This window comes from Sabethes cyaneus, chromosome 1 (genome assembly GCF_943734655.1).
Source record: "Sabethes cyaneus chromosome 1, idSabCyanKW18_F2, whole genome shotgun sequence".
Taxonomy (NCBI): Eukaryota; Metazoa; Arthropoda; class Insecta; order Diptera; family Culicidae; genus Sabethes; species Sabethes cyaneus.
Window position 1 is genome coordinate 119,027,767 of NC_071353.1, and position 22,747 is coordinate 119,050,513.

The following is a 22,747-nucleotide window of genomic DNA, read 5'->3' on the forward strand; positions in this document are numbered from 1 at the left end:
TGCACGAGAACGCCTCGTACTGAGCCTCGATGAGATGGACTAGCTTATCTGGAACTCCTCTACGCCTAAGTGCGCCCCAAATGTTTTCGTGATTGAGTCGGTCGAACGCCTTTTCGAAGTCAACGAACACCAGCAGAAGAGATTCCTGGAATTCGTTGATCTGCTCCAATATAATGCGGAGCGTTGTGATATGGTCTACACATGATCGGCCAGCACGGAATCCAGCTTGCTGCCGCCGGAGAGTAGCGTCGATCTTCTCCTGGATCCGGTTGAGGATTACCTTACAGAGTACTTTGAGAGTAATACAGAGCAACGTGATGCCACGCCAGTTACCGCATTCCGTTAGGTCTCCTTTCTTAGGGACTTTGACCAATATGCCCTGCATCCAGTCAAGCGGAAAAGTTGCGGTTTCCCAAATATTGCTGAAAAGCTGATGCATCATCTGGGCTGACAACGATGGGTCAGCTTTGAGCATTTCGGCTGAAATACGATCTATCCCTGGCGCTCTATTGGATTTCATACTCTTGATGGCTGCTACAATTTCATCCAGCGATGGCGCCTCCGAGTTCACGCGATTTATTCGACGAACTGTAGGCGTCATACGCTCCTGGTTTTGTTGGTCTCTGACATTTGAAACTCGGAAGAATTGTTCAAAATGTTCAGTCCATCGCTTAAGCTGTTCTGTACGGTCAGTCAATAGCTGACCAGCTCTGTCCTTTAGCGGCATCTTTGTATTCATCCTGGCACCACTAAGGCGGCGAGAAATATCGTGCAACAAACGGATATCACCATTCGCGGCGGTTTCTCCTTGTTCGGCTAGGGAGTTAGTCCAGGCTTTCTTGTCCCGCCTACAAGCACGTTTAACAGCCCTCTCCAGTTCGGCGTATCGTTGACAGGCAGCTGTCTTAGCCGATCTGGTCCGCGCTCGCTCAATGCCGGCTTTCGCCTCTCTCCGCTCGTCGATCTTCCTCCAAGTTTCGTGCGAAATCCACTCCCTCCGCCCACTACGCGCTTTGCCGAGGGTTTCATCACTGGTCGTGATGAAGGCGTTCTTGATGCCGGTCCATTGCTCTTCGACGGTTCCACCAGGTGGCAACTCCGAGGCTCGAGATTCAAGTTGTTCAACAAAGGCCCTTTTCACCTCAGGATTCTCCAATCGGCGGACGTCGTAGCGGCACCCAACTTTCTCCTCCCGTCGTTGAACACGTGCGACGCGCAGACGTATCTCAGCGATAACAAGATGATGATCGGATGCAATATCAGCGCTGCGTTTGTTGCGTACATCAAGAAGGTTCCTTCTCCATTTCCGATACATTTTTGATTTTCTGACCGGCCGTCGCGGGAAACCCACAACTTTATGTACTGGTCTATGGGGGAAGAGCGATCCACCAATGACCATGTCGTTATTACCACAGAATTCTGTAAACAGCTCCCCGTTTTCGCTCATCTCTCCTAGGCCATGGCGTCCCATGACGCGTTCAAGGTGCGCGTTGTTTGAGCCAATCTTCGCTTTGAAGTCGGGATTTTCTCAACCACGCTGTTCAGCTGGCTGTAAAAGCTCTCTTTTTCCTGCAGATCGGCAGCATCTGTTGGCGCATAGCACTGGATTGCCGTAAGGTTCCTAACCCGTGTTCTGAATCTGGCAACAATTATTCGCTCATTAATCGGTTCCCACTTCATCAGGGCCGCATGTGCCCCTGGGCTCAGTAGGATTCAACTCCTCTTTCTCGAGTAGCATTTTCACCTCGTATGCCAGAGTAGAGCAAGACTTGCCCGGATGACGTCCTGTGTTCGCCAGTACCCAGCCAGCGGACCTCGCTCAGCCCCAGGATTTCAAGCATCAGGCGGCTAGCTTCCCTTGCAAGTTGAGCCAGCTTGCCCTGCTGGGCAAGGGTCAGTATATTCCATGTTCCGATTCGTGTCCGTGTTTTCATGCTAAAGGTCGTTGCCAATAATCCAGAGAGATTTCTTCTTTCATTTTCGGTAACTTTTTTATGTTCTGGTACAGTAGGCTGTTAAACTAAGGTCCTTATCCCGCTGATTGGGCTGCCATCTTAATGTGGGCGGGAGCCACTGTGCCCCCTTTCCCGTTAGCATACGACAACCGAAGTTGCGTACCCCAGCTGGCACCTCGTGGAGGTAGGAATAGGAGTTAATGAACAGGTTGGTTTGCTTGGTTTGCTATTGAAGTACAGTAGTTCACCGAATAGGCCCTTGGGTGCTGCTGTTTGTTCATCGCAATTTCTCAGGCTTCTTCCAAAAGATATAGCTGGTTTTTAGTAGGCTATCCCTACTAGCACGGTTGTTGCAAAGTAGTAATGGTAACCGAATTATGACTAATTTCAGTCGTAATCCGGTTGCTTCAACTAAATGGTCCTAAAGTGTGCTACTTGGATATTAATCAGCTTAAATGTTAATTGCGCAACTAAGCAAATACGGTGGGCGCACGCGTTATGAGTTATTCAAGGAATGGCTTGTATCATACGTTCGGCCTGCCGGAAATTCAAACCACACAGACACCACAGACATGTTTGTATGTTCCACCATAACTCCAGAACGCCTTAACCGATCTCCAAATTTGGCACACATGTTCCTTTGATATAAGAGAATCAGCACTGGAGGGTTGAGAAAAAGGCGGGGGGTAGTCATGAATCCGAAATGCCTGGACGGTTATTCATCAAACTTGGCACACATGTTTCTTGACATAAACGAATCAGCATTGGGAGGTTAACAAAAAGGAGGGAGGAAGGGTCCCTAATAGGGGGAGAGGCCATAACTCCGAAATGCCTTCACCGTTCTTCATCAAACTTGGCACACATGTTACTTGACAAGGGAATCAGCACCTGGGGAGGGGGGGCATAACTCCAAAGCACCTTGTCCTTTCTTTATCAAACTTGGCATACATGTTCCTTGATATAAGGGAATCAGAACTGAAGGGGTTAACAAAAGGGGGGGTCATAACAGGGGGAGGACTCAGAAACGTTTGGACTGTTCTCCCATAAGTGACAGTGAGACTAAAGGAGGAGCGGATGACCGGAGGTTGCTGACAGTAAGGGGGGACTAACGCCCACATGACTGTAACAATTTATCTGTACAATAGGAAAAATCCGAATACAAAACACTAAACTGCAATGCTCGCAGCTGTAGATTTGGCAAGTGTAATTATGCACCGAATTAAAGTGATCCGTATAAAAAGTGTTCGATCAAGTGTTGTTGATCGACTCTATTTGAGTCACAGGGCAATCATTCAAACAGTGTGGAGTTGATCTGAGAACACCATGTTTTTTCACGATTAACTTTATGCGGCATGTTCCAGAGTGGGTTCAGCCAATAATTTGTGCATACTTGCTCCTGGTGGTGAAAGTAAAAACATTGTTTACAAAAAAGTTTGGTCTTGAAGTGAGATGAAAGGAATGACAGGTTTGATCCATGGAAGAAACCTTGTTGCACCTTCTACTTTTTTTTATTAGGATAGCATGTAGTACTAAACTAATAAATAAATAAAAGCTGTGTTTAGAAAAGTACAATAACAAAACTATTCATTTGCTATGGGTGGGGTGGCCATTGTTAAAAGCGGAAGGTGCAAATAGGAAAAATGTCTGTTTCTGCATGGCCATGTGAAAATGGCAAGGCAGACAAAAGGGGGTGAGCTGACAAATGGGGAGGAACGTCCAAAAGAGGAACAAGCATTATATTTTAGCATTATAAGCATTTCGGTTACAATAACTGATGTACAAGTGGCTGTGAAAAAGGCGCCCCGAGTAAGATCGGGCACTCTGCTAGTACTATACTAAATGTGCACATTCAAATTTTACCTAGGTAGATATTGATAACATTTTACTAAACCAAAGTTGTATTTACTACTTCATCAATAGGTTCCACCCGTACAATTTAAGTAGATGTTGCTGTTACTTAGGACACTTTTCCGGTCTATCGACCCCAAAACCACCAGTAAACTGCGCTATCAGTAAGGCTAAAGAGCGAACACTCCCCAACGAGCAACCTACTTATAGTCTCCGCTGAGCGGCAACTTTATAGGCGGACAGCGCCAGCGGAGTGCTTCGCGATGTCACATTTCATAACCGCTCCCTCAAGCACCTCATAAAGCAAACTGCCAGGGGCACCTCTCACTCACTATCGACCGACGACGATAGCTGCTCATGCAACGATTCGTTGATGCATCCATCCATCCCCCGACGAGCATGCAGAATTCTTCTCAAAACAATCACCGCTTGCTGCACTGAAGTGTATGTGCAGTGCATGTGTGCGTATCCTATGCTGTGACCCATTTGAGGTCTCATTTTTTCGCAGCATTTGCCCCTTGCCACACCCGTCAAGTCGAGCTGGCGGGCTTGAGATTGTCAGAACCAAGTGCAGTAAAGGCTATACCCACGGTCTAGCTGTGCAGTGGGACGATCTGTCGATGCTTGCACAACGGTTGTTTTTGTTTCATTTCTGTTGTGTTCTTCAGCTTCTTCTCTGGGGCACATTCAGCTGGCTTAAAGCTCACTGTTGCTACCAGCTTTTGAACCGCGGATAGCGACGTAAATAAACCCATTGCAGAGGGGATTTGCCCGGTTTGCAGGGGCAACTAAACTTGTGCTAATGGTGCGGAGTTCGAGCGGCCTTCGATGTTGCTGTCCAACATTGCTGCCACCAGTGCAGTGTGGTTGTTGCGGTTTGTGGTCGATTTCAGCTCCTTGAGTTCATATTTTTCAGTCCAATCAAAAGATTCTTGTCAGAACAGTTTCTAGTGAAAGTAAAATTAACCCAGTAAGGCATTGTTTGGTTGGAAATTTTCTATCATGAAATCTGATCTTCACAGATTCGAATTACTTCGTGGTCCACTTGACTTCCACCAATTATCTTCTGATTCAAGGTTCAGAACATCATTAGTCTCCGAGAACGACAAAGAAGTCGACACTGATGGTGTCTATCGAAACTGAATCGTGAGCTAGGGTTGGCCAATTGAGAAACATCGCCGGGCTGCTAATTGCATTAAGGCCTTTTCCCATGAAGCCAACCTACAATTCTTCATCTCCTATTATCTGTGTCTTTGACGACTGCAGATGTAGTGGCAATGTTTGTGCCCGACGCGAACTACATTTACACAGCGTCTGGTCATTCCGCGTTCACGTTGAAGATGCCGACGCGTACGAAGAACAAAGCAGTGTGTGCGAATGGCAAATTGGGTTTCTTAATAATGGAACAATCGTCGCTGCTGTCTGCTTCGAGGTCATCCTCACCGCCAAGCCAGTCGGCGGAGTTGCAGCAAGCAGAGCTGCGTTTCTACACATATGTGGAACTATTCACCCACTTCGATGGAAACGTTCAATGGAAAGGGGCGGCTGCTTAGCCACCGTAGTAGCTCTACCGTGGGTGTGATAATAGCTGGCCAATGAGCGAAAATGATTTTCTGTTTCAATTATTCGCAACCACAAAATCACTAGGTAGGAAATGAGAAATAAAAACTATTCATAGTAGGGAAATTATACATGCTCACATTACACATTATAACATTTTGGATATCTAATGAAACTAAACACTAATCTCAATTTTCAAATTAATTTTATTTCATGCGAAATCTATGCATAGCAAAGGTATTTTTGTCGTGTTCCATCGCCCTTATTACGCGAGTTGCACAAAATTCCGATCGTCAAATTCATCAGCATTTTTCAGACGCAATCTCTAGAGTCACTTGCGAAAAAAAACTATCAGACTGGAATCGGCGACCTGGTTTCGCACGCTCTAGAAACCCTTCATCCTTCATCTGACTTTAGTTTTCATTAACCATACAATCCTGCATGACGCTCTGAGAATTTCACAAACATAATTTCACCCTGACCGACCGTCTTGTCATTGCATCAAGCTGCTGACAGCTTTGGATCGCAGCCAAAATATATATTATGGATTAGAGCGGAAACTAATAACTAAGATAGAAAAGTAATCATGCCTTCTTCTAAAAGAGGCTTGGATGTTCCGTGCATAGGAATGATTTTAAAACCGTAAAACGTAATTGAGAATCGTTCACCTGTTGCCGTTCTAATAGCAGCTAAATTTCTTTTAAATATAGTTTTAAACAAAAATGTACGTTACCTGTTAATTTACCTGTTCTGTTCTCTTTTTCAACTTTTCTGTTATATTTTGTATGTAAAGTTCTTGAAATAGGGAGTCTTTCCTTATAAAATAAATTTGTGTCGGAATCCGAATAAGTTTTGGAGCTTTATTAACACTAAGAAGAAAGAGAGTGGTCATTCTTCCACCATGTTCCTTAACGGCATTAATGCTACCTCGGCTGCTAACAAGTGCAATATATTCGCGCAGCATTTTGCAAGTGTCTTCAACTACAATTTGACTACTGCCTCGGAAAGGGAACAGGCCCTATTCGATGTACCATCTGCTGTGCTAGAAATGGACATTTTTAGCATAACTGAACCGGCTGTGATTTCTGCTGCCAGCAACCTGAAGTCTTCTTTTTCTCCTGGTGGACCTGGATTAATTCCCCCACCGTTGATGAAAAAAATTTCGGATATCTTGGCGGCTCCGTTGACATTTTTATTCAACTTGTCATTTCTACAACAAAAGTTCCCTGTTGCTTAGAAAAAAATCCTGCATGTTTCCGGTTTACAAAAAAAAGTGATTAATGTAACGTGGCAAATTACAGAGGAATAACCTCCTTGTGTGCGAAGTCTAAAGTCTTTGAAATTATTGTGAATAAGACATTATTTGCTGCCTGTCGGAATTATAGCAAAGCACAGCCTAGGTGCTACATTCCGTTATCGAAACTTGACCTTCTGTTTTTATACGACAGACTTCGCAGCCAGCTGTTTGAGTACAGGACAATTGCAGGGCCAGTTGCTACGATCCTATTGACTTTAACAGCCTCTCCTCTCGGAATTATATTAGTACAGTACAACATGGATTTTTTCGAGGACGTGCCGTAGAAACTAGCTTTGTTAATTTCGTTTCGTTTTGTATCAAAAATATCAGTTCCAAAGCACACGTAGATACATTTCACACTGATTAAAAAGCCGCTTTCGATACTGTGAATCACAAAATACTTTTGTGTAAGTTGAAAAAACTTGGCTGCACTGAAAGGATTTGTAAGTGGCTGCAATCATACCTCGTCGACAGACAACTTTACGTACAGATTAGAAACTGCCAATCTGCTACATTTACGAACCAAACAGGTGTGCCTCAGGGTAGTAATTTGGGCCCTTTGTTATTCTCAGTATTTCTAAACGATGCAGCGCTGGTTCTTGATCGGGTTGGACGACAGTTTTTTGCTGACGATCCGGAAATATACCTTGTTATCCGCCAAATTGAAGATTGTTTAAGATTGCAACTATTCTTAAACCTATTTAGCGACTGGTGTGAGAGGAATCGATTGTCAATAAGTGTGGAAAATTTTTACGTCATTAGTTACCATCGTACAAGGAATGTAATACAGTTTGATTACAGTATTGCCGGAACTAAACCCAGCAGAGTCGAGCAAGTGAGAGATTTGGGTGTGATACTGGATGAGAAATTATCTTTTAGGCAGCACATCACAACAACAATCGAAAAAGCAAGCCGCCAGCTTGGATTTATTTTTAAAATAGCACGCGAATTCGATGACCCCCTTTGCTTTAAAGCTTTGTACTGTTCGCTAGTCCATTCAAAACTCGAGTATGGCAGTGTAGTTTGGAGTCCGTATCAGGAAATCTGGATCAACAGACTAGAAAGTATTCAGCGTAAATTTGTTCGCTAGGCCCTGCGAAATCTTCCTTGGAATGATCCGCATAACTTGCCCACCGATAATAGAACCCTGTGAAAATTACGCCCTGTGAAAATTACGTGCGTGAACTCCCTGCAGGCAAGCAGAAAATATGAAAACTAGTTTAAAAACCAGTTAGTGGTGTGTTTCAGACACTGCCGAATGGTTAAGGGTAACCAACAAAACATAAAACCATACAAATAAGAACAACACCAAATTTGATTTTTTTCGCCATCTTTTCTTGTACAGTTTAAAATGCTCAAAAGCCTTCCCCAAACGTCTACCAGCAAAACAAAGAAAAATATCCTAATGCGTCGTTAAGTTTGCGAGAAAAAGTTGGGTCTGGTGCTGCTTCGTCATAATTGCCTATTCCCGTTCTATCCAATAGAAATTATTACAAATATCCACATTTTTTATGACACAATATAAAATAATAATTTAATTGGTTGACATGCGCGATCAATAAAAGTGTGCTGTGAACTATTTAAATGCTTTTTTTCATTAGAGAATTCCACGCAGCCAGCTTTCCTACCTTTTTTCGTGCGACTAAGAAGAAATGTCGATTGTGCTTACTTAACTTTACTTTTGCGGCGACAATCCGCTTATCGAACCCATGCCGAATTCAGGAGCGGTCTCCACATTACTCGGTCTTGAGCTGCCACTCTCCAGTCGCCCCTAACACCCGCTGTTCTAGCATCCTCGTCAACAGCGCTCATCCGACGGGTACGGGGTCTGCCTCGAAGTCGTCGGCCTCTGTCGGGTTCTCTGCTAAATATTGTTTTCGCTGGTCTCTCATCCGGCATCCTTGCTACATGGCCAGTCCATTGTAGCCTGCCGGATTTTAGTCGCTTCACAATATCCGCATCTTTGTACACTTGGTATATTTCATGATTCATGCGCTTGCGCTACTCTCCTTCGTCTAATATGCCGCCAAGAATTGATCACTGGGTCTTACGCTCGAAAACGCCAAGAGCTCGTCGGTCGTTCTCTTTCAACGTTCACGCTTCGTAACCCTAGAGTACCACCGGGAGAATTAGCGTCTTATAGAGCGCGAGTTTTGTAGGCGGAGTTGTAGGCTACGGAACCTCAGCTGGCTACGTAATCCGTAGAAGGCCCTGTTGGCAGCCGATATCCGCCTTTTTACTTCACGGCTCACATCGTTGTCACATGTCACTAACGTACCAAGGTAAACAAATTAGTTGACCACTTCAAAAGTATCTGCATCTATCACCACCGCAGTTGCAACACCCGAAGGGCTACCACGCTCTCTACCAGCCACCATGTACTTTGTTTTGGTAGAATTTATGATAATCCCTATCCTCGCAGCTTCCTCCTCAAGATGCGTGTACGCTTCTTCCACAGCTCTACGGTTAACACCGATGATATCAATGTCGTCCGCGAACCCTAGGAGCATACGAGATTTCGTGATGATGGTACCGCTCTTCTGCACACCGGCCCTTCGAATAGCACTTTCCAATGCAATGTTAAACAGCAAGTTCGATAGTCCGTCATCTTGCTTCAAACCTTCTAACGTCACAAACGAGTCCAATGTCTCACCCGCTATCCTGACGCTTGATTTTGAACCATCAAGGGTAGCACGTATCAGCCTAATCAGTTTTGTTGAAAAACCATGTTCAAGCATAATCTCGTCTTGTTTAACTGAATCGTACGCCGCCTTGAAGTCTATAAACAGATGATGAGTCTGCAAGTTAAATTCCCGGAATTTATCGAAGATCTGTCGCTAGGTGAACATTTGGTCCGTCGTGGAGCGTCCCTCTCGAAAACCGCACTGGTATTCGCCAACAAAGGTTTCCTGCAACGGCCTCAGTCTGAGAAACAGGATGCGGGAGAGAATTTTGTATGCAGAATTGAGGAGAGTAATTCTTCGATAATTGCTGCATTCGAGTCGATGGCCCTTTTTGTAAATTGGGCATATGAGACCTTTCAACCAGTCCGTAGGTAATTTCTCCTCAGTCCATACCTTTAGTATAACCTGATGGATTGCACAATACAGCCGTTCGCTCCCGACTTTCAAAAGTTTGGCGGAGATGCCGTCCTTTCCAGCTTCTTTGCCGTTTTTCAGTCCTCGCTGCTTTCCTAACCTCGTCCAAAGTTGGTGGATCCTCAATCGTTATCCTGTTTCTGTTGACCGTTCCATCTTGTTCACCATTGAACAATGCATCGAAATATTGTTTCCAACGCCTAGCCACCTCCGATCTTTCGGTAATCAGGTTCCCTTCTTTGTCGTTGCACATAACAGGAGTTGGCACGGTCCGGTTCCTGATTCCGTTGATCGTATTAAAGAAGCTTCTCGTATCGTGCCTTTCGAAGCAATTCTCCGCCTCCGCAAGAACGCGATCCCAGTGCTGACGTTTCTTACGACGGCGAAGTCTCTTTTCGGCAGCTCTAGCATCTCGGTATCTCTCTCTGCTCTGGCGTGTCACAGTTGCAGCCAAAATGTGACTTCTGGCTCGATTCTTCTCATCAGTCAGTCGCTGGCACTTTGCGTCAAACCACTCACTGGAAGGGGCTGTAGCAGTAGTACCCAAAACTTTTCGCGCTGTAGTACTGATCGCGTCGTGGATGTGTTTCCACTGTTCGTTCAGGTTCTCTCCGAGATTTTCACCTATCCGCTCATCAGTCTTCCGAGAGTACTCTGCAGCAACTCCCCTCCGCTGGTAACCGCCGAATGTTCAGTCGTATCTTCCTCGTTGGCTTCGGTTTGAATACGTTGGACAACCGGGCACGGATCTTGCTTACTACGAGATAGTGGTCCGAGTCAACGTTTGGTCCCCGGAAGGATCGCACGTCTGCTACATCAGAAAAGTGCCGGCCATCTACCAGAACGTGGTTGATCTGAGAGCAGGCCTCTCTATTAGGGTGTTTCCAAGTGTGCTTTCGAATGTTCCATCGTGCAAAATGGGTACTACAGATAACCATTCCTCTGACTGCAACGAAGTTGATTAGCCTCAGGCCATTGTCGTTTGTGTGTGGTAGGATGGAGGCTTTCTCTACCAATAACGGGACGAAAGAACTCTTCACGTCCGACCTGCGCATTTGTACCCCTGATGACTATCTTTATGTCATGTCTTGGGCACTCTCCAAATGTCCTGTCGAGAAGATCATAGAAAGCCTCTTTTACGTCATCGGGCTTGTCGTTCGCCGGTGCGTACACATTTATCAGACTGTAGTTAAAGTATTTGCCCTTAATTCTCAACACGCATAGACGGTCATTGATGGGCCTCTACACTAATGACACGCTTCATTTGTTTTCCATGTAATACGAATCCGACTCCATGCTCTGCTTTATCGCCGCCACTGTAGTAGATGTGATACTTGAATGTCGTGTCCGCAATAGGATCTACTGCGTGGAATTCACGTTCTCCCGTCTTCGGCCACCGCACTTCCTGGATGGCGGCAACCTCGACCTTCATCTTCTGCAGCTCTCTTGCCAGGATACCCGCGCGTGCCGGTTCAAGTAGAGTCCTGACATTCCAAGTACCAAGTTTCCAATAATCGTTGTCCTTTTTCTTTTGCCTGGGTCCATGCCGATTATCCGGCTGTAGTTCCTTTCCTGAATTTCTCCTAGCGAAAGTTGTTTAAGCCAAGGTTAGGCAAGAACCTCACCTTGGTTCAAGCATACTGCCTTACTGGGGTTGCGATGCCTAGTCTCGCGAACAGGACTGCTGTCTTGGGTATAGCTGGCGAGACACAGCGTTTCATAAGTCAGCCGTCCGCTCCGAATCAGTCGCTGTTGTATGCCGCCCCTAACCTGGGATACAGCCGCATACCTGGTACGAAAACGGCGATTCACCGTGCAGTGGAATCACCGTCGCGAGCCGCCCCTAACCTAGAGTCAGACGCTCACGGCTGGTAAGGCTGTTCCTTTTGCCAACTCTCAGCAGATGCATGAGTGCCTCCTTCCCTGTCGGTATACGACGTTAGCTTCCACCGGGATTGATAATCCGATCTCCACCAAGGTTGCTCGTATTCCGGCTGGTACCATGAGGAGTTAGCGAGAGGAGTTGCTGGATAAGAGGCTAATGACCACTGTGCTGTGGGGTCTATTTTATAATTGCAGGTACGCGAGTACCAGCCCGATTGTCACGTTTTTCCACAATCTCACATTACTGCTGTGTCGATAATTCCAATTTTAAACGTTTTAAAATTATCCTCCTTTTCTCACAATTTTTTTCCTCAATCAAAACAATTATGTCACCGCGTTTGTTGTCAGTTTGGCTATCAAGAAATTGTCTGAAATAAATCTAACACCGGGTTGGGATGGGTGGTTCATGATGCTGTTTCAAGCAGTCGTCTCCATTCAACTCGATCTTGGGCCACTTGTACGTTGAGCCCTTCAATTTGTACTCCGCCAAATATCGTCCATAGTCCGCCTTCCGCTGGAAAGGCGAATGTTTTCCGTAAGAAGCATCACAGCTTCAAATCCACAAAAATCTACCGGTCTGATAAGGGTTTTGTACATCGTCAGCTCCGTACGGCGGCGTATGCTTCTTGATCGTAGCATTTTGCGGAGGGCAAAGTAGGCTCGATTTCCCGCTTAAATGCGCTGCTTAATCTTACTAGTGTTGTTGTCCGCGGTCACCAGCAATCCTAAATACATGAACTCATCTGCCAGTTGTAGTTCGTCGCCGTCAACGGTTACCGTCCGCAGGAGGCACGCGTTTGTTTCCATTGAGCTTCTTCCTTTCATGTATTTGGTCTTCGACGCATTTATTTTTTGCCCAATCCCCTTAGATTCCGCTTTGCCTTCCGCGATTGCCTTCGACGTAGTAAAGCTCCTGACTATGAAATCAAAATCATCCGCAACACCTAGGAGTTGACTACCCTTGGTGATAATCGTGCCTCTCGTTTCGATGCCCGCTCGTCACATCATCCCCTTAAGAGTGATATTGAAGAGCATGCAGGAGAAGCCGTCACCTTGTCTCAACCCTTGCTGCGTCTTAAAGGGACTCAGAGTGTCTTCGAGATACGCACAAAATACATCACTTGTTCCAATGTGCCCTGATTAGTTACGTCAGACTGTATCGTATGCTACCTTGAAATCAATAAAGAGGTAGTGCGTGGGCACGTTATTCTCCTGACATTTCTGCAAAATCTGTCAGATGCTGAAAACTTGGTTCGTAGTGGTGCGATGAAGCCCATCTGATAATTCCCTACGAAAGCTTGTGTCTTCAATCTGAGGAAGACAAAACAAACAGAACTGCAGCATGTTCGTGTTGATTGAGCGTTTGGGGAAATTGGCATGTTAACCAATGGTCTTCAATCAAAAGTCGAATAAATTATCTAATTAGCTAAACAGTTGCAGAAATTATCAATCTACTTACTCACATAGTTGGTTTACGCTTTCCGACAAGGGCTGCGTAACGCAACTCCTCTATCTCTAATAGTTGTCCAGCATTCTAGCAGCATGTACTGCGCAACAGATTCGTCCAGCTTTAGCCACTCTCGAATTACTGGGTTCACCGCAGACACTAATCTCTTTCACGCCATCAACAATAACTCCGAAAATTCCGAATGCTTGTAGGAAGTTATCAATCTAATCCAATACAAAAGTTTCATTCTTACTTCAGCTCGTTTGTTCTTTTATACGGCTACTAGCTGATCCGACAAACTTCGTATTGCCACAAATTAAACTGTGTTGTACATAAATCGTGAATCTCGGATGACCTTTGTCACAATCTTGAATTTTGCAAGTTTCTGGGGAATTCATGGGTGTTTTAATATACAAATTTTGCTCACAGTAAAGTAGAAAACAACTCCCTCCATTGCTTAGCCTGATAAAATAAAACGGATAGCATTTAAATATTCGCCATCATTACAAACCATTTCGCCGAATACCAATTTTCGGTAGACCATAACGCGGAATACAGAATTTCGCAGAATACCATTTCGCGAAAAACCTTACGCGGGATGTACCATTTCACGGAAAATCTTTTCGTAGAAAGTACCATTTCGTAGGGGTGAACCAACTGAAGGAAAGTAATAGAGGTCAGTAGATCTAGGAAAATAAATAAACCTAGATAGAGGTGATCTCTACGGGGGGCTGCCCCCCGCAGTGGCCGGCACTTCCGACGGCAGGTCGCCGGCAACACTGTGGCCGTCTCACGCTGAATTATCTAATGTTACTATTGATAGTTTTTGGTGGTCTTGTTATTAATTAATGTTTTATGAAAGAGTCTAAAATTTCTCGAGTTCGAGTAATTTCCGAAAAAGACAGAGGGGTCCTAATTCATCATAGAAAAAATCCATGCCTGCAAAAACACCCACATGCCAATTATGGTTCTATTTGATTAATTAGTTCTCGAGTTATGAGGAAATTTGTATGTCATTTGTATAGGAGTCCTCCCTCCTAAAGTGGGGAGAAGTTTCAATTCACCATAGAAAAAAATCTTGTCCCCAAAAACACCCACATGACAAATTTTGTTCCATTTGCTTGATTAATTCTCGAATTATGAGGAAATTTGTATTTCATTTGTATGGAAGCCCCCCCTCTTAAAAGGGAGAGGTCATTATTCCCCTCCCAAAGAGGGGAGGGGTCTCAATTCACCATAGAAAAAAAATTGCCTACAAAAACACCCACATACTAAGTTTGGTTCCATTTGCTTGATTAGTTCTCGAGTTATAAGGAAATTTGCATTTCATTTGTATAGGAGCCCCCCCCCTCCTAAAAACGTAAGGGGTCTCAATTCATCATAGAAAAAATTCATGCCTCCAAAAACACCCACATGCCAAATATGGTTCCATTTGATTAATTAGTTTTCGAGTTACGAGGAAATTTGCATTTCATTTGTATAGGAGCCCCCCCGCCTAAAGTGGGGAGGGGTCCCAATTCACCATAGAAAACATTCTTGTCTCCAAAAACACCCACAAGTAAAGTTTTGTTACATTTGCTTGATTAATTCTTGAGTTATGCAGAAATTTGTGTTTCATTTGTATGGGAGCCCCCCCTCTTAGTGGGAGGAGGGGTCTCTAACCATCATAAGAACCTTCCCTGGCCCTATAAACCCCTATATGCAAATTTTCACGCCGATCGGTTCAGTACTTTTCGATTCTATAAGGAACATTCGGGCAGACAGACAGAAATCCATTTTTATAAGTATAGATTTGTATGGGAGTCCCTCCTCTTAGTGAGGGGAGGGATCTCTAACCATCATAAGAACCTTCCCTGTCACCAAAAACCTCTACATGCAGATTTTCGCTCCGATCGGTTCAATAGTTTTCGATTCAATAAGGAGCATAGAGAAGACAGAAATCTATTTTTATAGGCATAGATTTGTATGGGAGCCCCCCCTCTTAGTTGGGGGAGGGGTCTTTTGCCATGAGAGAACCTTCCGTAGCCCAAAAAACCCCTACATGCAAATTTTCACGCCAATCGGTTCAGTAGTTTTCTAAAAGAACATAGGGACAGACAGGCAGATAGAAATCCTTTTTTATAGGTATAGATAAGGCTGTGCATTCAGCAACATACCCTGAAGTCTCGCGGATCTTATTGCTCAAAATACAATATTTTCGTTGACTCACTGCTACCTATTTTATTGATGTTTTTTAACTTAATCCGAAATAGGCAAATATATTTAAACCACAGTCTGCATCGTGTTCCGTGGGCTATTATCCGGATTGAGTCGCGAAATAGGCTGAATAAAGACAGTGCAAACTGTGAACAAGCCATCGGATTTGGAACAGTGGAAAGCCTCGGCGAGTAACCAACCAGCAGCAACAGCAGCAAGCAAGTTGGCACATACCTGCTACCGCCGCCCCATAGTTTTGCCAAACCGACCAGCAGCTACGACCGGCAGCGCTCTCAAGTGTGTGGGTCGTTCCGCTAGGGTGGATTACGAAATTAGGTCCCACGAAGCATTCGGCTGAAATCGGTTTGCTCAATTGAATGCAGCAGGCAGGCGGGGATGAACGGGATGCGGCTCTCTGATTTGTCTTTCCTTTGAAGGTGTCACCACCATCTAGTACAATGAGGTACTACGCCGACAACGGCAACAGCTCCTACAACAACAACAACAACAACAACAACAGTTCAACAACGTAATGTAACACCGACCAGCGACGTTTGATTAGTTGTCTCCTCTCCACCTCATGGGCCAATGGGTTGCGGATGGGGAAGGGAGTAAAGAGTCTATCGATGGCTTATTCTTGGCTTTAAGCTGTCGTGTTACCCAACGTCGTCAACAAATAGAGAGAGAGAGAGAGAGAGGGGGATAGACAGAAAAATACAACCGCGCGTATCTATTGATTTATCGATCTCTCCAGTACCGGTAATTCTAGCTCAGCTGATACAAACTGGCTGTCGAAGGAGTGGTAAATTTCCGCCACTGCACTGACTGAGAAGGGCTTTACGTGCTGTTTTGTGTTTGAAAATAACTAAATAAGAATAAATAATAAATTAATGAAACAATATTCAAAACAATCTAAATGAAAGAGGCATTTTGAAAAAAAAAAGCTTTGAATGTATATTGTAAAATTAATGTAGCTGTTAGTTGATTTTGAATCAATTGTGGTTAGAAATAATCACCAAATTCTATGACTGTTACTTTCACTCTGAATTCTTATTAATTATTGCTTTTGAGAGTCTTTACTGATTTTGATTTCAATTAACATCAACACATTAAATTAAAATCTATTGGAATTTGAATTTAAAATTGCGTTAGAAGTGACAAGTGCAGCTGAGGTTTTGCGCGCTGAACGATAAAACATGTACTTTGAATTCCAGGCAGGTAATTCCCAAAAAGTTTTAGTATTTTATTATCCGGGCTAGCAAAGAAGGGTCAGCTTTGTGCTTCTCGGCTATCTATGCATGGCGCTCTAACGAAATTTATCATACTCTTGATTGCTGCTCCCAATTAACACTGCCCGGATGATGTTTTGTGTTCGTCACTGTCAAGGTAACGCATGTTGTTTAGCCCTAAATGTCTAACTTCAGACGGCATGCTTCCTTTGTAAGTTGAGCCAGCTTTTCCTACTGGGTAAGGGTCATTCGTGTCTATGTTTACATGCTAAGGGTAATTGCCAATAATCCAGATTGATTTCTTTTTTCATTTTTGGAAACTTAAATAATTTCCGACTACCGTAGGTTTTCAACCTAAGGTCCCTGTCCCGCTGATCAGGCTGCCATTTTTGATGCAGTGGGTGGGAATCGCTTTTTGTATTCAGTCGCTCGCTTCGAGATAGACGCCATTTGAACCGCCCCTAATCTGGGAATACGAAAATAGTCGTGCCCAGTTTTACTTTTCCCCTGAGCATAAGAAGCTAGGAGGATACGTTCTCGTATGCTCCACGTTCGATACGAAAATGCAGCTCTTAAACAACTGTGCCAATTTGTCAATTCAAATCGCGCGATTTTTTTATATAAAAGCAAATATTTTAATAGTTGCATTTATTTATTACTTGCTTAATTTTGTGTGATGACGGCCCACTATTCACCGGTTCTCCAGTGTTGTTGGTCCTGAACGGCCGTCCTCCAGTCACCTCTAACGTTAGCTAAACATTCACCTTCCTCAACAGTGGACATCCACCTGGTGCTGAATTGTTTCTCAATCGATGATTTTTTCCTGGCTCTCTGCTTTAGATTCGATACTTTTGACTACTCTTTTCAGCGTCTCTTTCGGCTGCTCTGGCTACATGTCCAGCCCAATGCAACCCGGTGCGTTGAGTTATTTTCATATATGTACAGTATAGAGTATTACAACTCGTGATTCATGTATTTGCGTCACATTCTATTTTTCACCTTACCGCCAAGTATTGACTGCAGAATTTTAAATCCAAAGCCCTCGTCAATCTGCTTCGTTCATGTCCGTTACAGGGCTTGAAAAGGGATCGCAAGTTGAATGTGACTGCCGTGAATGCGAACTTTCCGCATTCAAACTCCGCTTTTTGAACGATCATTTGACTGTTTTTCTTATCCAGTCAATCTGCCGCTTGCGCTGCTGCCGTCTTACAATTCATGCGGCATCTCAGCAAAAGCAAACAGTCAATCTCCCGTTTTGCTTTGCGCTTTGAGAATATAAACTGCAAACTGACTGGAAGCACCCGGACGTCGGTCCGACGCAAGCAAAATATTCGTTTGTATTGGACGGAGTCCGACCGACTTCTTCCATGCACATGTAGTGGTTGTTTTTTTGTAGTATTGAATCATACGATTGTGCGGTTGCTTTTCGTTAGCGTGGTGATTGCCAGTCATTTGACTGTTTTGCAGTCATTCGCTGCTCCAAACGGTAAAGGCAACTTGATCGAAACGAAAATGTCAGAAAGCGTTAGAACGCGTTCATTTTGTTGCGTGCATTCGGCGTTTGACTGAGCAAACTGCCAGTTGTGTTATGCATAGCGTTCGTATTCCACCTCTAAACGGACGGTGTGAACTTGAATGCGCGTTGGTGTGACTGCGGTAGGAAAAAAGGATCGGTCGAAGCCCTGGTCCGTTAAAGGTACACCGTGAATATTAGTGTTCTATAGAACGCGTAATCCGTAGTTACAAGTGTGTCCAAGAATGCCTCGACTACTGCAAATCATTCCCCATCCAACTCCCTTTTTGCACCAACACCATTTAGACTCGCGCGTTCTCTGTCAGCTACCAAGTACATTGATGTCTTGGCAGTGTTAATAATAAATTCAAACTTTGCTACTTCCAATCACAAAGCCAAAAGTCCAAAAGCTTTTTCCACAGTTCTGCAGTCAATTTCTATGACATCGATACTATCCGCGAAACCACAAAGCAAATAATGTCATGATGATTGTACCGATTCTTTGACCGTTTGCCCTTCGTTCTGCACCTTCCAAAGGAATATCAAATAACAGTTCTGGTGGTCCATTCTTTTCCTACTATGCTGACGTTTGATTTGGAATCATCTAGCATTGTTTGGATTAGTTCTGTCAGTGCCATGGGAAAGCCATGTTTAAGCATAATCTCTCATAAAATATTTACGTATGACTTAATCGTCCGTCGCCTGAAAATCCACAAACATTGAGCGAAAATGACTTCAATCGCCTGCAACTTTCAAACACTGATATTCGGATGCTGTACGTTTTTTTCCTTAATTCCTGATACATCCTACTGTTAGATATGTAGAGTATATCCCACTTTTCTCTGAATAAAAAGCAAATATTACAGATTATTCATTCGCCTTTTGTCTTTCTCTCTTTCCTTTTGCAGAATCCTATTCCGTACGCTCAATCATCAGTACGACTACACCTTTGACTGGACGATGCTGAAACAGCGAGGGATCCTAAAGGGTGGCACCAACGCCCTGCCCCACGCCACCGGCGAAGGGAATCGCGAGGAACGGCGTGATAAAGATAAGCAACCAACTGAAACTGAAAAATAGAAATTTAAAAATTTTTTTTTATGTGTAAAATATATAATATTACTAAAACTGAGTAAACAGAAGAAGCGGAAGAGAAAAAAGGAAGAAGAAGCAAAGCAAAACGAAACGAAACAAAACATGATCAATGTGAAAGAGAATTAGCGAGAAGTTAAAGAGATAGCAAGAAAGCGAGAGCGCAATTAGAAACGAAAGCAGCAGTAGAGATACAAACAGACAAACAAACCAGCTAGAAGCTAGTGAGAGTGCAGTTGAGTGCATCGTTTTCGAGAGAAAAATAATCTGTAAACCTTGAAACAGACACACACTTGGAAATGTAACGAGTGAAGTGGGAATTTGCGTTGAAGAAAATAATAAATCAAGAAAAAGAAGAAAACAAAACATTAGCAAACTCTAACTTTAATTAAAACAAAAGTATGTATAATTAAAAATAATATTAGTAATTTAAATATTGATTAAAAGAAAAGATGAAAACAAGCGCCGGTTCAAAGGTCGGTGAGGGATGTGAGAACGGCAAACGTAGAAATGGACGAATCTCCCAAATAAACAGAACTGCACTTCCCGTTCGTCCTTTTCTGTTTTTGCCGGACCGCTCATAAAACCCTCGAAAAATGACGGCCACGGCGACAGAATCACCACACACACACTCACTCACATACACAGACATACGAAGGCATACACAAACAAACAATCGTGCACCGGGTCATAATCATGTTTTTTCATAATGCGGTATTTTCTTCTCCCGTTGTCCGAAACATTTTATAGTACACACTTATACAACAAAATCACGCACTCCGATGCAGCAGTCATACAGTAATAATGTACACGTTTCGCACGTGTTTGTTCCCTGTGTTACAGGCAAAAGTTTGATAAGGAAACAGCTATTACTACAATAACTACTATTACTACTACTACTATTACTACAATAAACGGAAAGCCACACTGGGGATATACGCAAAATGCGCAAATTTGCCAATTGTTTAGTTTTCCAATAGGTTTTAAGTTGAAACACTCATTTTTATCCCCTTGCTTTTTAAGTAAACTGTTGAGAAGAAGAAGAAAATTTTGAAATTAACCATTAGAAGGAAACAAACAATAACAAATGAAAAGATAAATAAAAACAGCCAATACAACAAATAACAAGAAATACAACAAAGTATGTTTATGTAGTATATAAACAAAAGTCCTTAACTCATGGAACTCAAACCACAACAAGCATGAGTAAATATTTGTCGTGAATAGAATCAACTGTATGTATTAAAACGATGCAACATACACAAATACAAGCGTACATGTTGGCGTTACTCAACGCTAGCGTACGACCACTTTTGGCTACTCCATAGATGGCGCCTCACTTCTTTTAAACTTTCTTTGCCTTGTTTCTGTTCTATTTTTTCCATAACATTTTTTGCAGTTTTTATTTCTCGAATAGAAACCTTTCAAAAAATTATTGGTGTTTCCCGCAGACTTTTTCTTTCCTTTCTTGCAAATCTTTCACTTTCATGTTTCGTTATTTGTCGTTTTCTTTTCATTACTGTTTCACTAATTTCCCACTGGAAGTGCGTCTCCATTACGCGTAAAGTACGGAAGCCCCACAATCTGTTGTCTTTTTTGTAGAAACTGACTAAAATACTGCTCTTTCTCATTCAGCAAGAAAGATATAAATATAAAACAAGTCGAGAAACACGTGTTAGAATAACAAAACAAATGGAAAACTTGAGGAAAATTATAAAATAATCGAATATGCTATCAACAAAACAAATTAAGTGTACATATATTAAACAAAATAAAACACCCAACAAATTACGACGACAAAAAACATGAATAATAAAAAAAAAATCTGTTGACATGTTGAAGGTGACGTGAAAAAGAAAAACAAAATTTCTTATAAAAAGTTTAACGATGGTGGTGTGAAGCAAAGCAAGCAACAGCCAGCAGAACAGAAAACTTTGAAAGGACACATATTATAAACCTAGACAAAACATCATAGCAAATAACAAAACGGATAAAGGCTAACGCCTTTGTTAAATTAAAAAAAAATCCAATACAAACAAATCACACACACACAGACAGAACATATGCGCATCAGACAAACAGATTCATTTGAAATTTCCGATTCCTGATTGACTCCAACCTTAGCTAGCCGAAGCGGTCTATCTTGTAGGGAACGGACAGTCAATCAGTTATCTGAATCCTATAAAACAAAACCTTTTCGTTTTCTCACACCAATATTATACATGAAGTAAATCAACAACAGGAACAAAAAAAAACAAGAAGTAGCAAACAATAAATTTCAGCCAACATGATGGAGAATGCATGGCGGAACGGACGCTCCCGAAAAGCGGAGCGCATTCATTATAACTAGGGTATAATGATTATTTTTTTCTTGGATGATTGAAGATTAAAATGATAGGGCGAAGAAGCAGCAAACAGTTATGGAATAAAGAAAAACTAAACAAAAAAAATCTGTGAGTAATTTGCAACTACTGTGCGGAAAATATTGAGATCTTCTCTGGAAACAAATGGATTTATCCGGCTATTGTTTCAATGTTCTATATTAATGGTCGCGTCCTCAAAACTGAAGTATTTTTCTGTGTACAGAGTGTACCGGACAATCAAACGAGTTAAAAATTATCAATTATGTATTATTATCAACAAGGCTCTAGTCCACTACCGAAAATATCACGTGTTGCAGCGAACCGATAGCACAATCGATAAAACTGAAGTCCCGTTGGTAAAATGTTGTAAATGCCAGGACTAATCCTGGTCACGGCACCAATGTTCGTGATCGTCTTTAGGTTAGGCCGTTTACCAACGGGACTGGCTTTCTCACATAATGAATAAAACACTGGATTGCCTGATGGCAACCATCCGCCAGCGGCGGTGGCTGCTAATGCACTGAATGATTGCTATATATTGTTCGCCTTTTATACACTTGTAGTAAATAGATTTGTTCCACGTTCAGAACAATAGCTGCTGCGTATCACGGACAATAGTCTTTTGTGACTATATTCGGCTCTAGAATAGAAGTTAACTGCGAGGGAATATTACAATGCGGCTTTCTGCCGCAACAAGAGGCATCGACTCGAGTGTAAAAACTATCGAGGAATTACGTACTCTCCCAGTCTCCCGTATCCTGTTCTGTAGACTGAGACGATTAGCGGAGTCCTTCGTCGCCAATACCAAACTGATTTTCATGAGGGTCGCTCCACGACGGATCAGATGTTCACCCTGCGTCAGTTACGTCAGTTAAGTTCCGGGAGTATAACTTGCAGACACATCATCTGTTTGTGGACTTTAAGGCGGCTTAAGATTCAGTCAAACGAAATGAGCTGTGGCAGATGATGCTAGAACATAGTTTTAAAGCACAATCCGTGATGCTGAGATCAGCCTTGACTTTCCGAATGACGCTCAACCGCAGTTGACGATCAAGAGTCTGGCCTGCGCCTTGCGGACACAACTCTTTTGGGATTATCCATCAGTCCCGTCAGCTCCCGAGCCGACGCTGATGCATTCTGCAGGTGACCGCACACAATAACTTTCATTTCTCCTCCTGCATGACGAATATCTCGAAACCACGTTACCTTTAAATTGCGAAAAAAATATACCGAGCGGAACTGTTTGCAAATAACACGCTACCAAA

The 22,747-nt window shown here is 43.1% G+C and overlaps 1 protein-coding gene across 1 annotated transcript in view; it reads left to right on the forward strand.

Moving 5' to 3' along the window:
- Positions 1–21,555, forward strand: part of LOC128732965 (casein kinase I-like) — a 71,013-nt gene extending 49,458 nt beyond the window's left edge. Inside the window, exon 2 of the mRNA XM_053826462.1 lies at positions 18,936–21,555. Coding sequence (XP_053682437.1) covers positions 18,936–19,107 — 172 coding nt within the window. The 3' untranslated portion in view covers positions 19,108–21,555. The remainder of the gene's footprint in view (positions 1–18,935) is intronic.
- Positions 21,556–22,747: the final 1,192 nt, after the last annotated feature.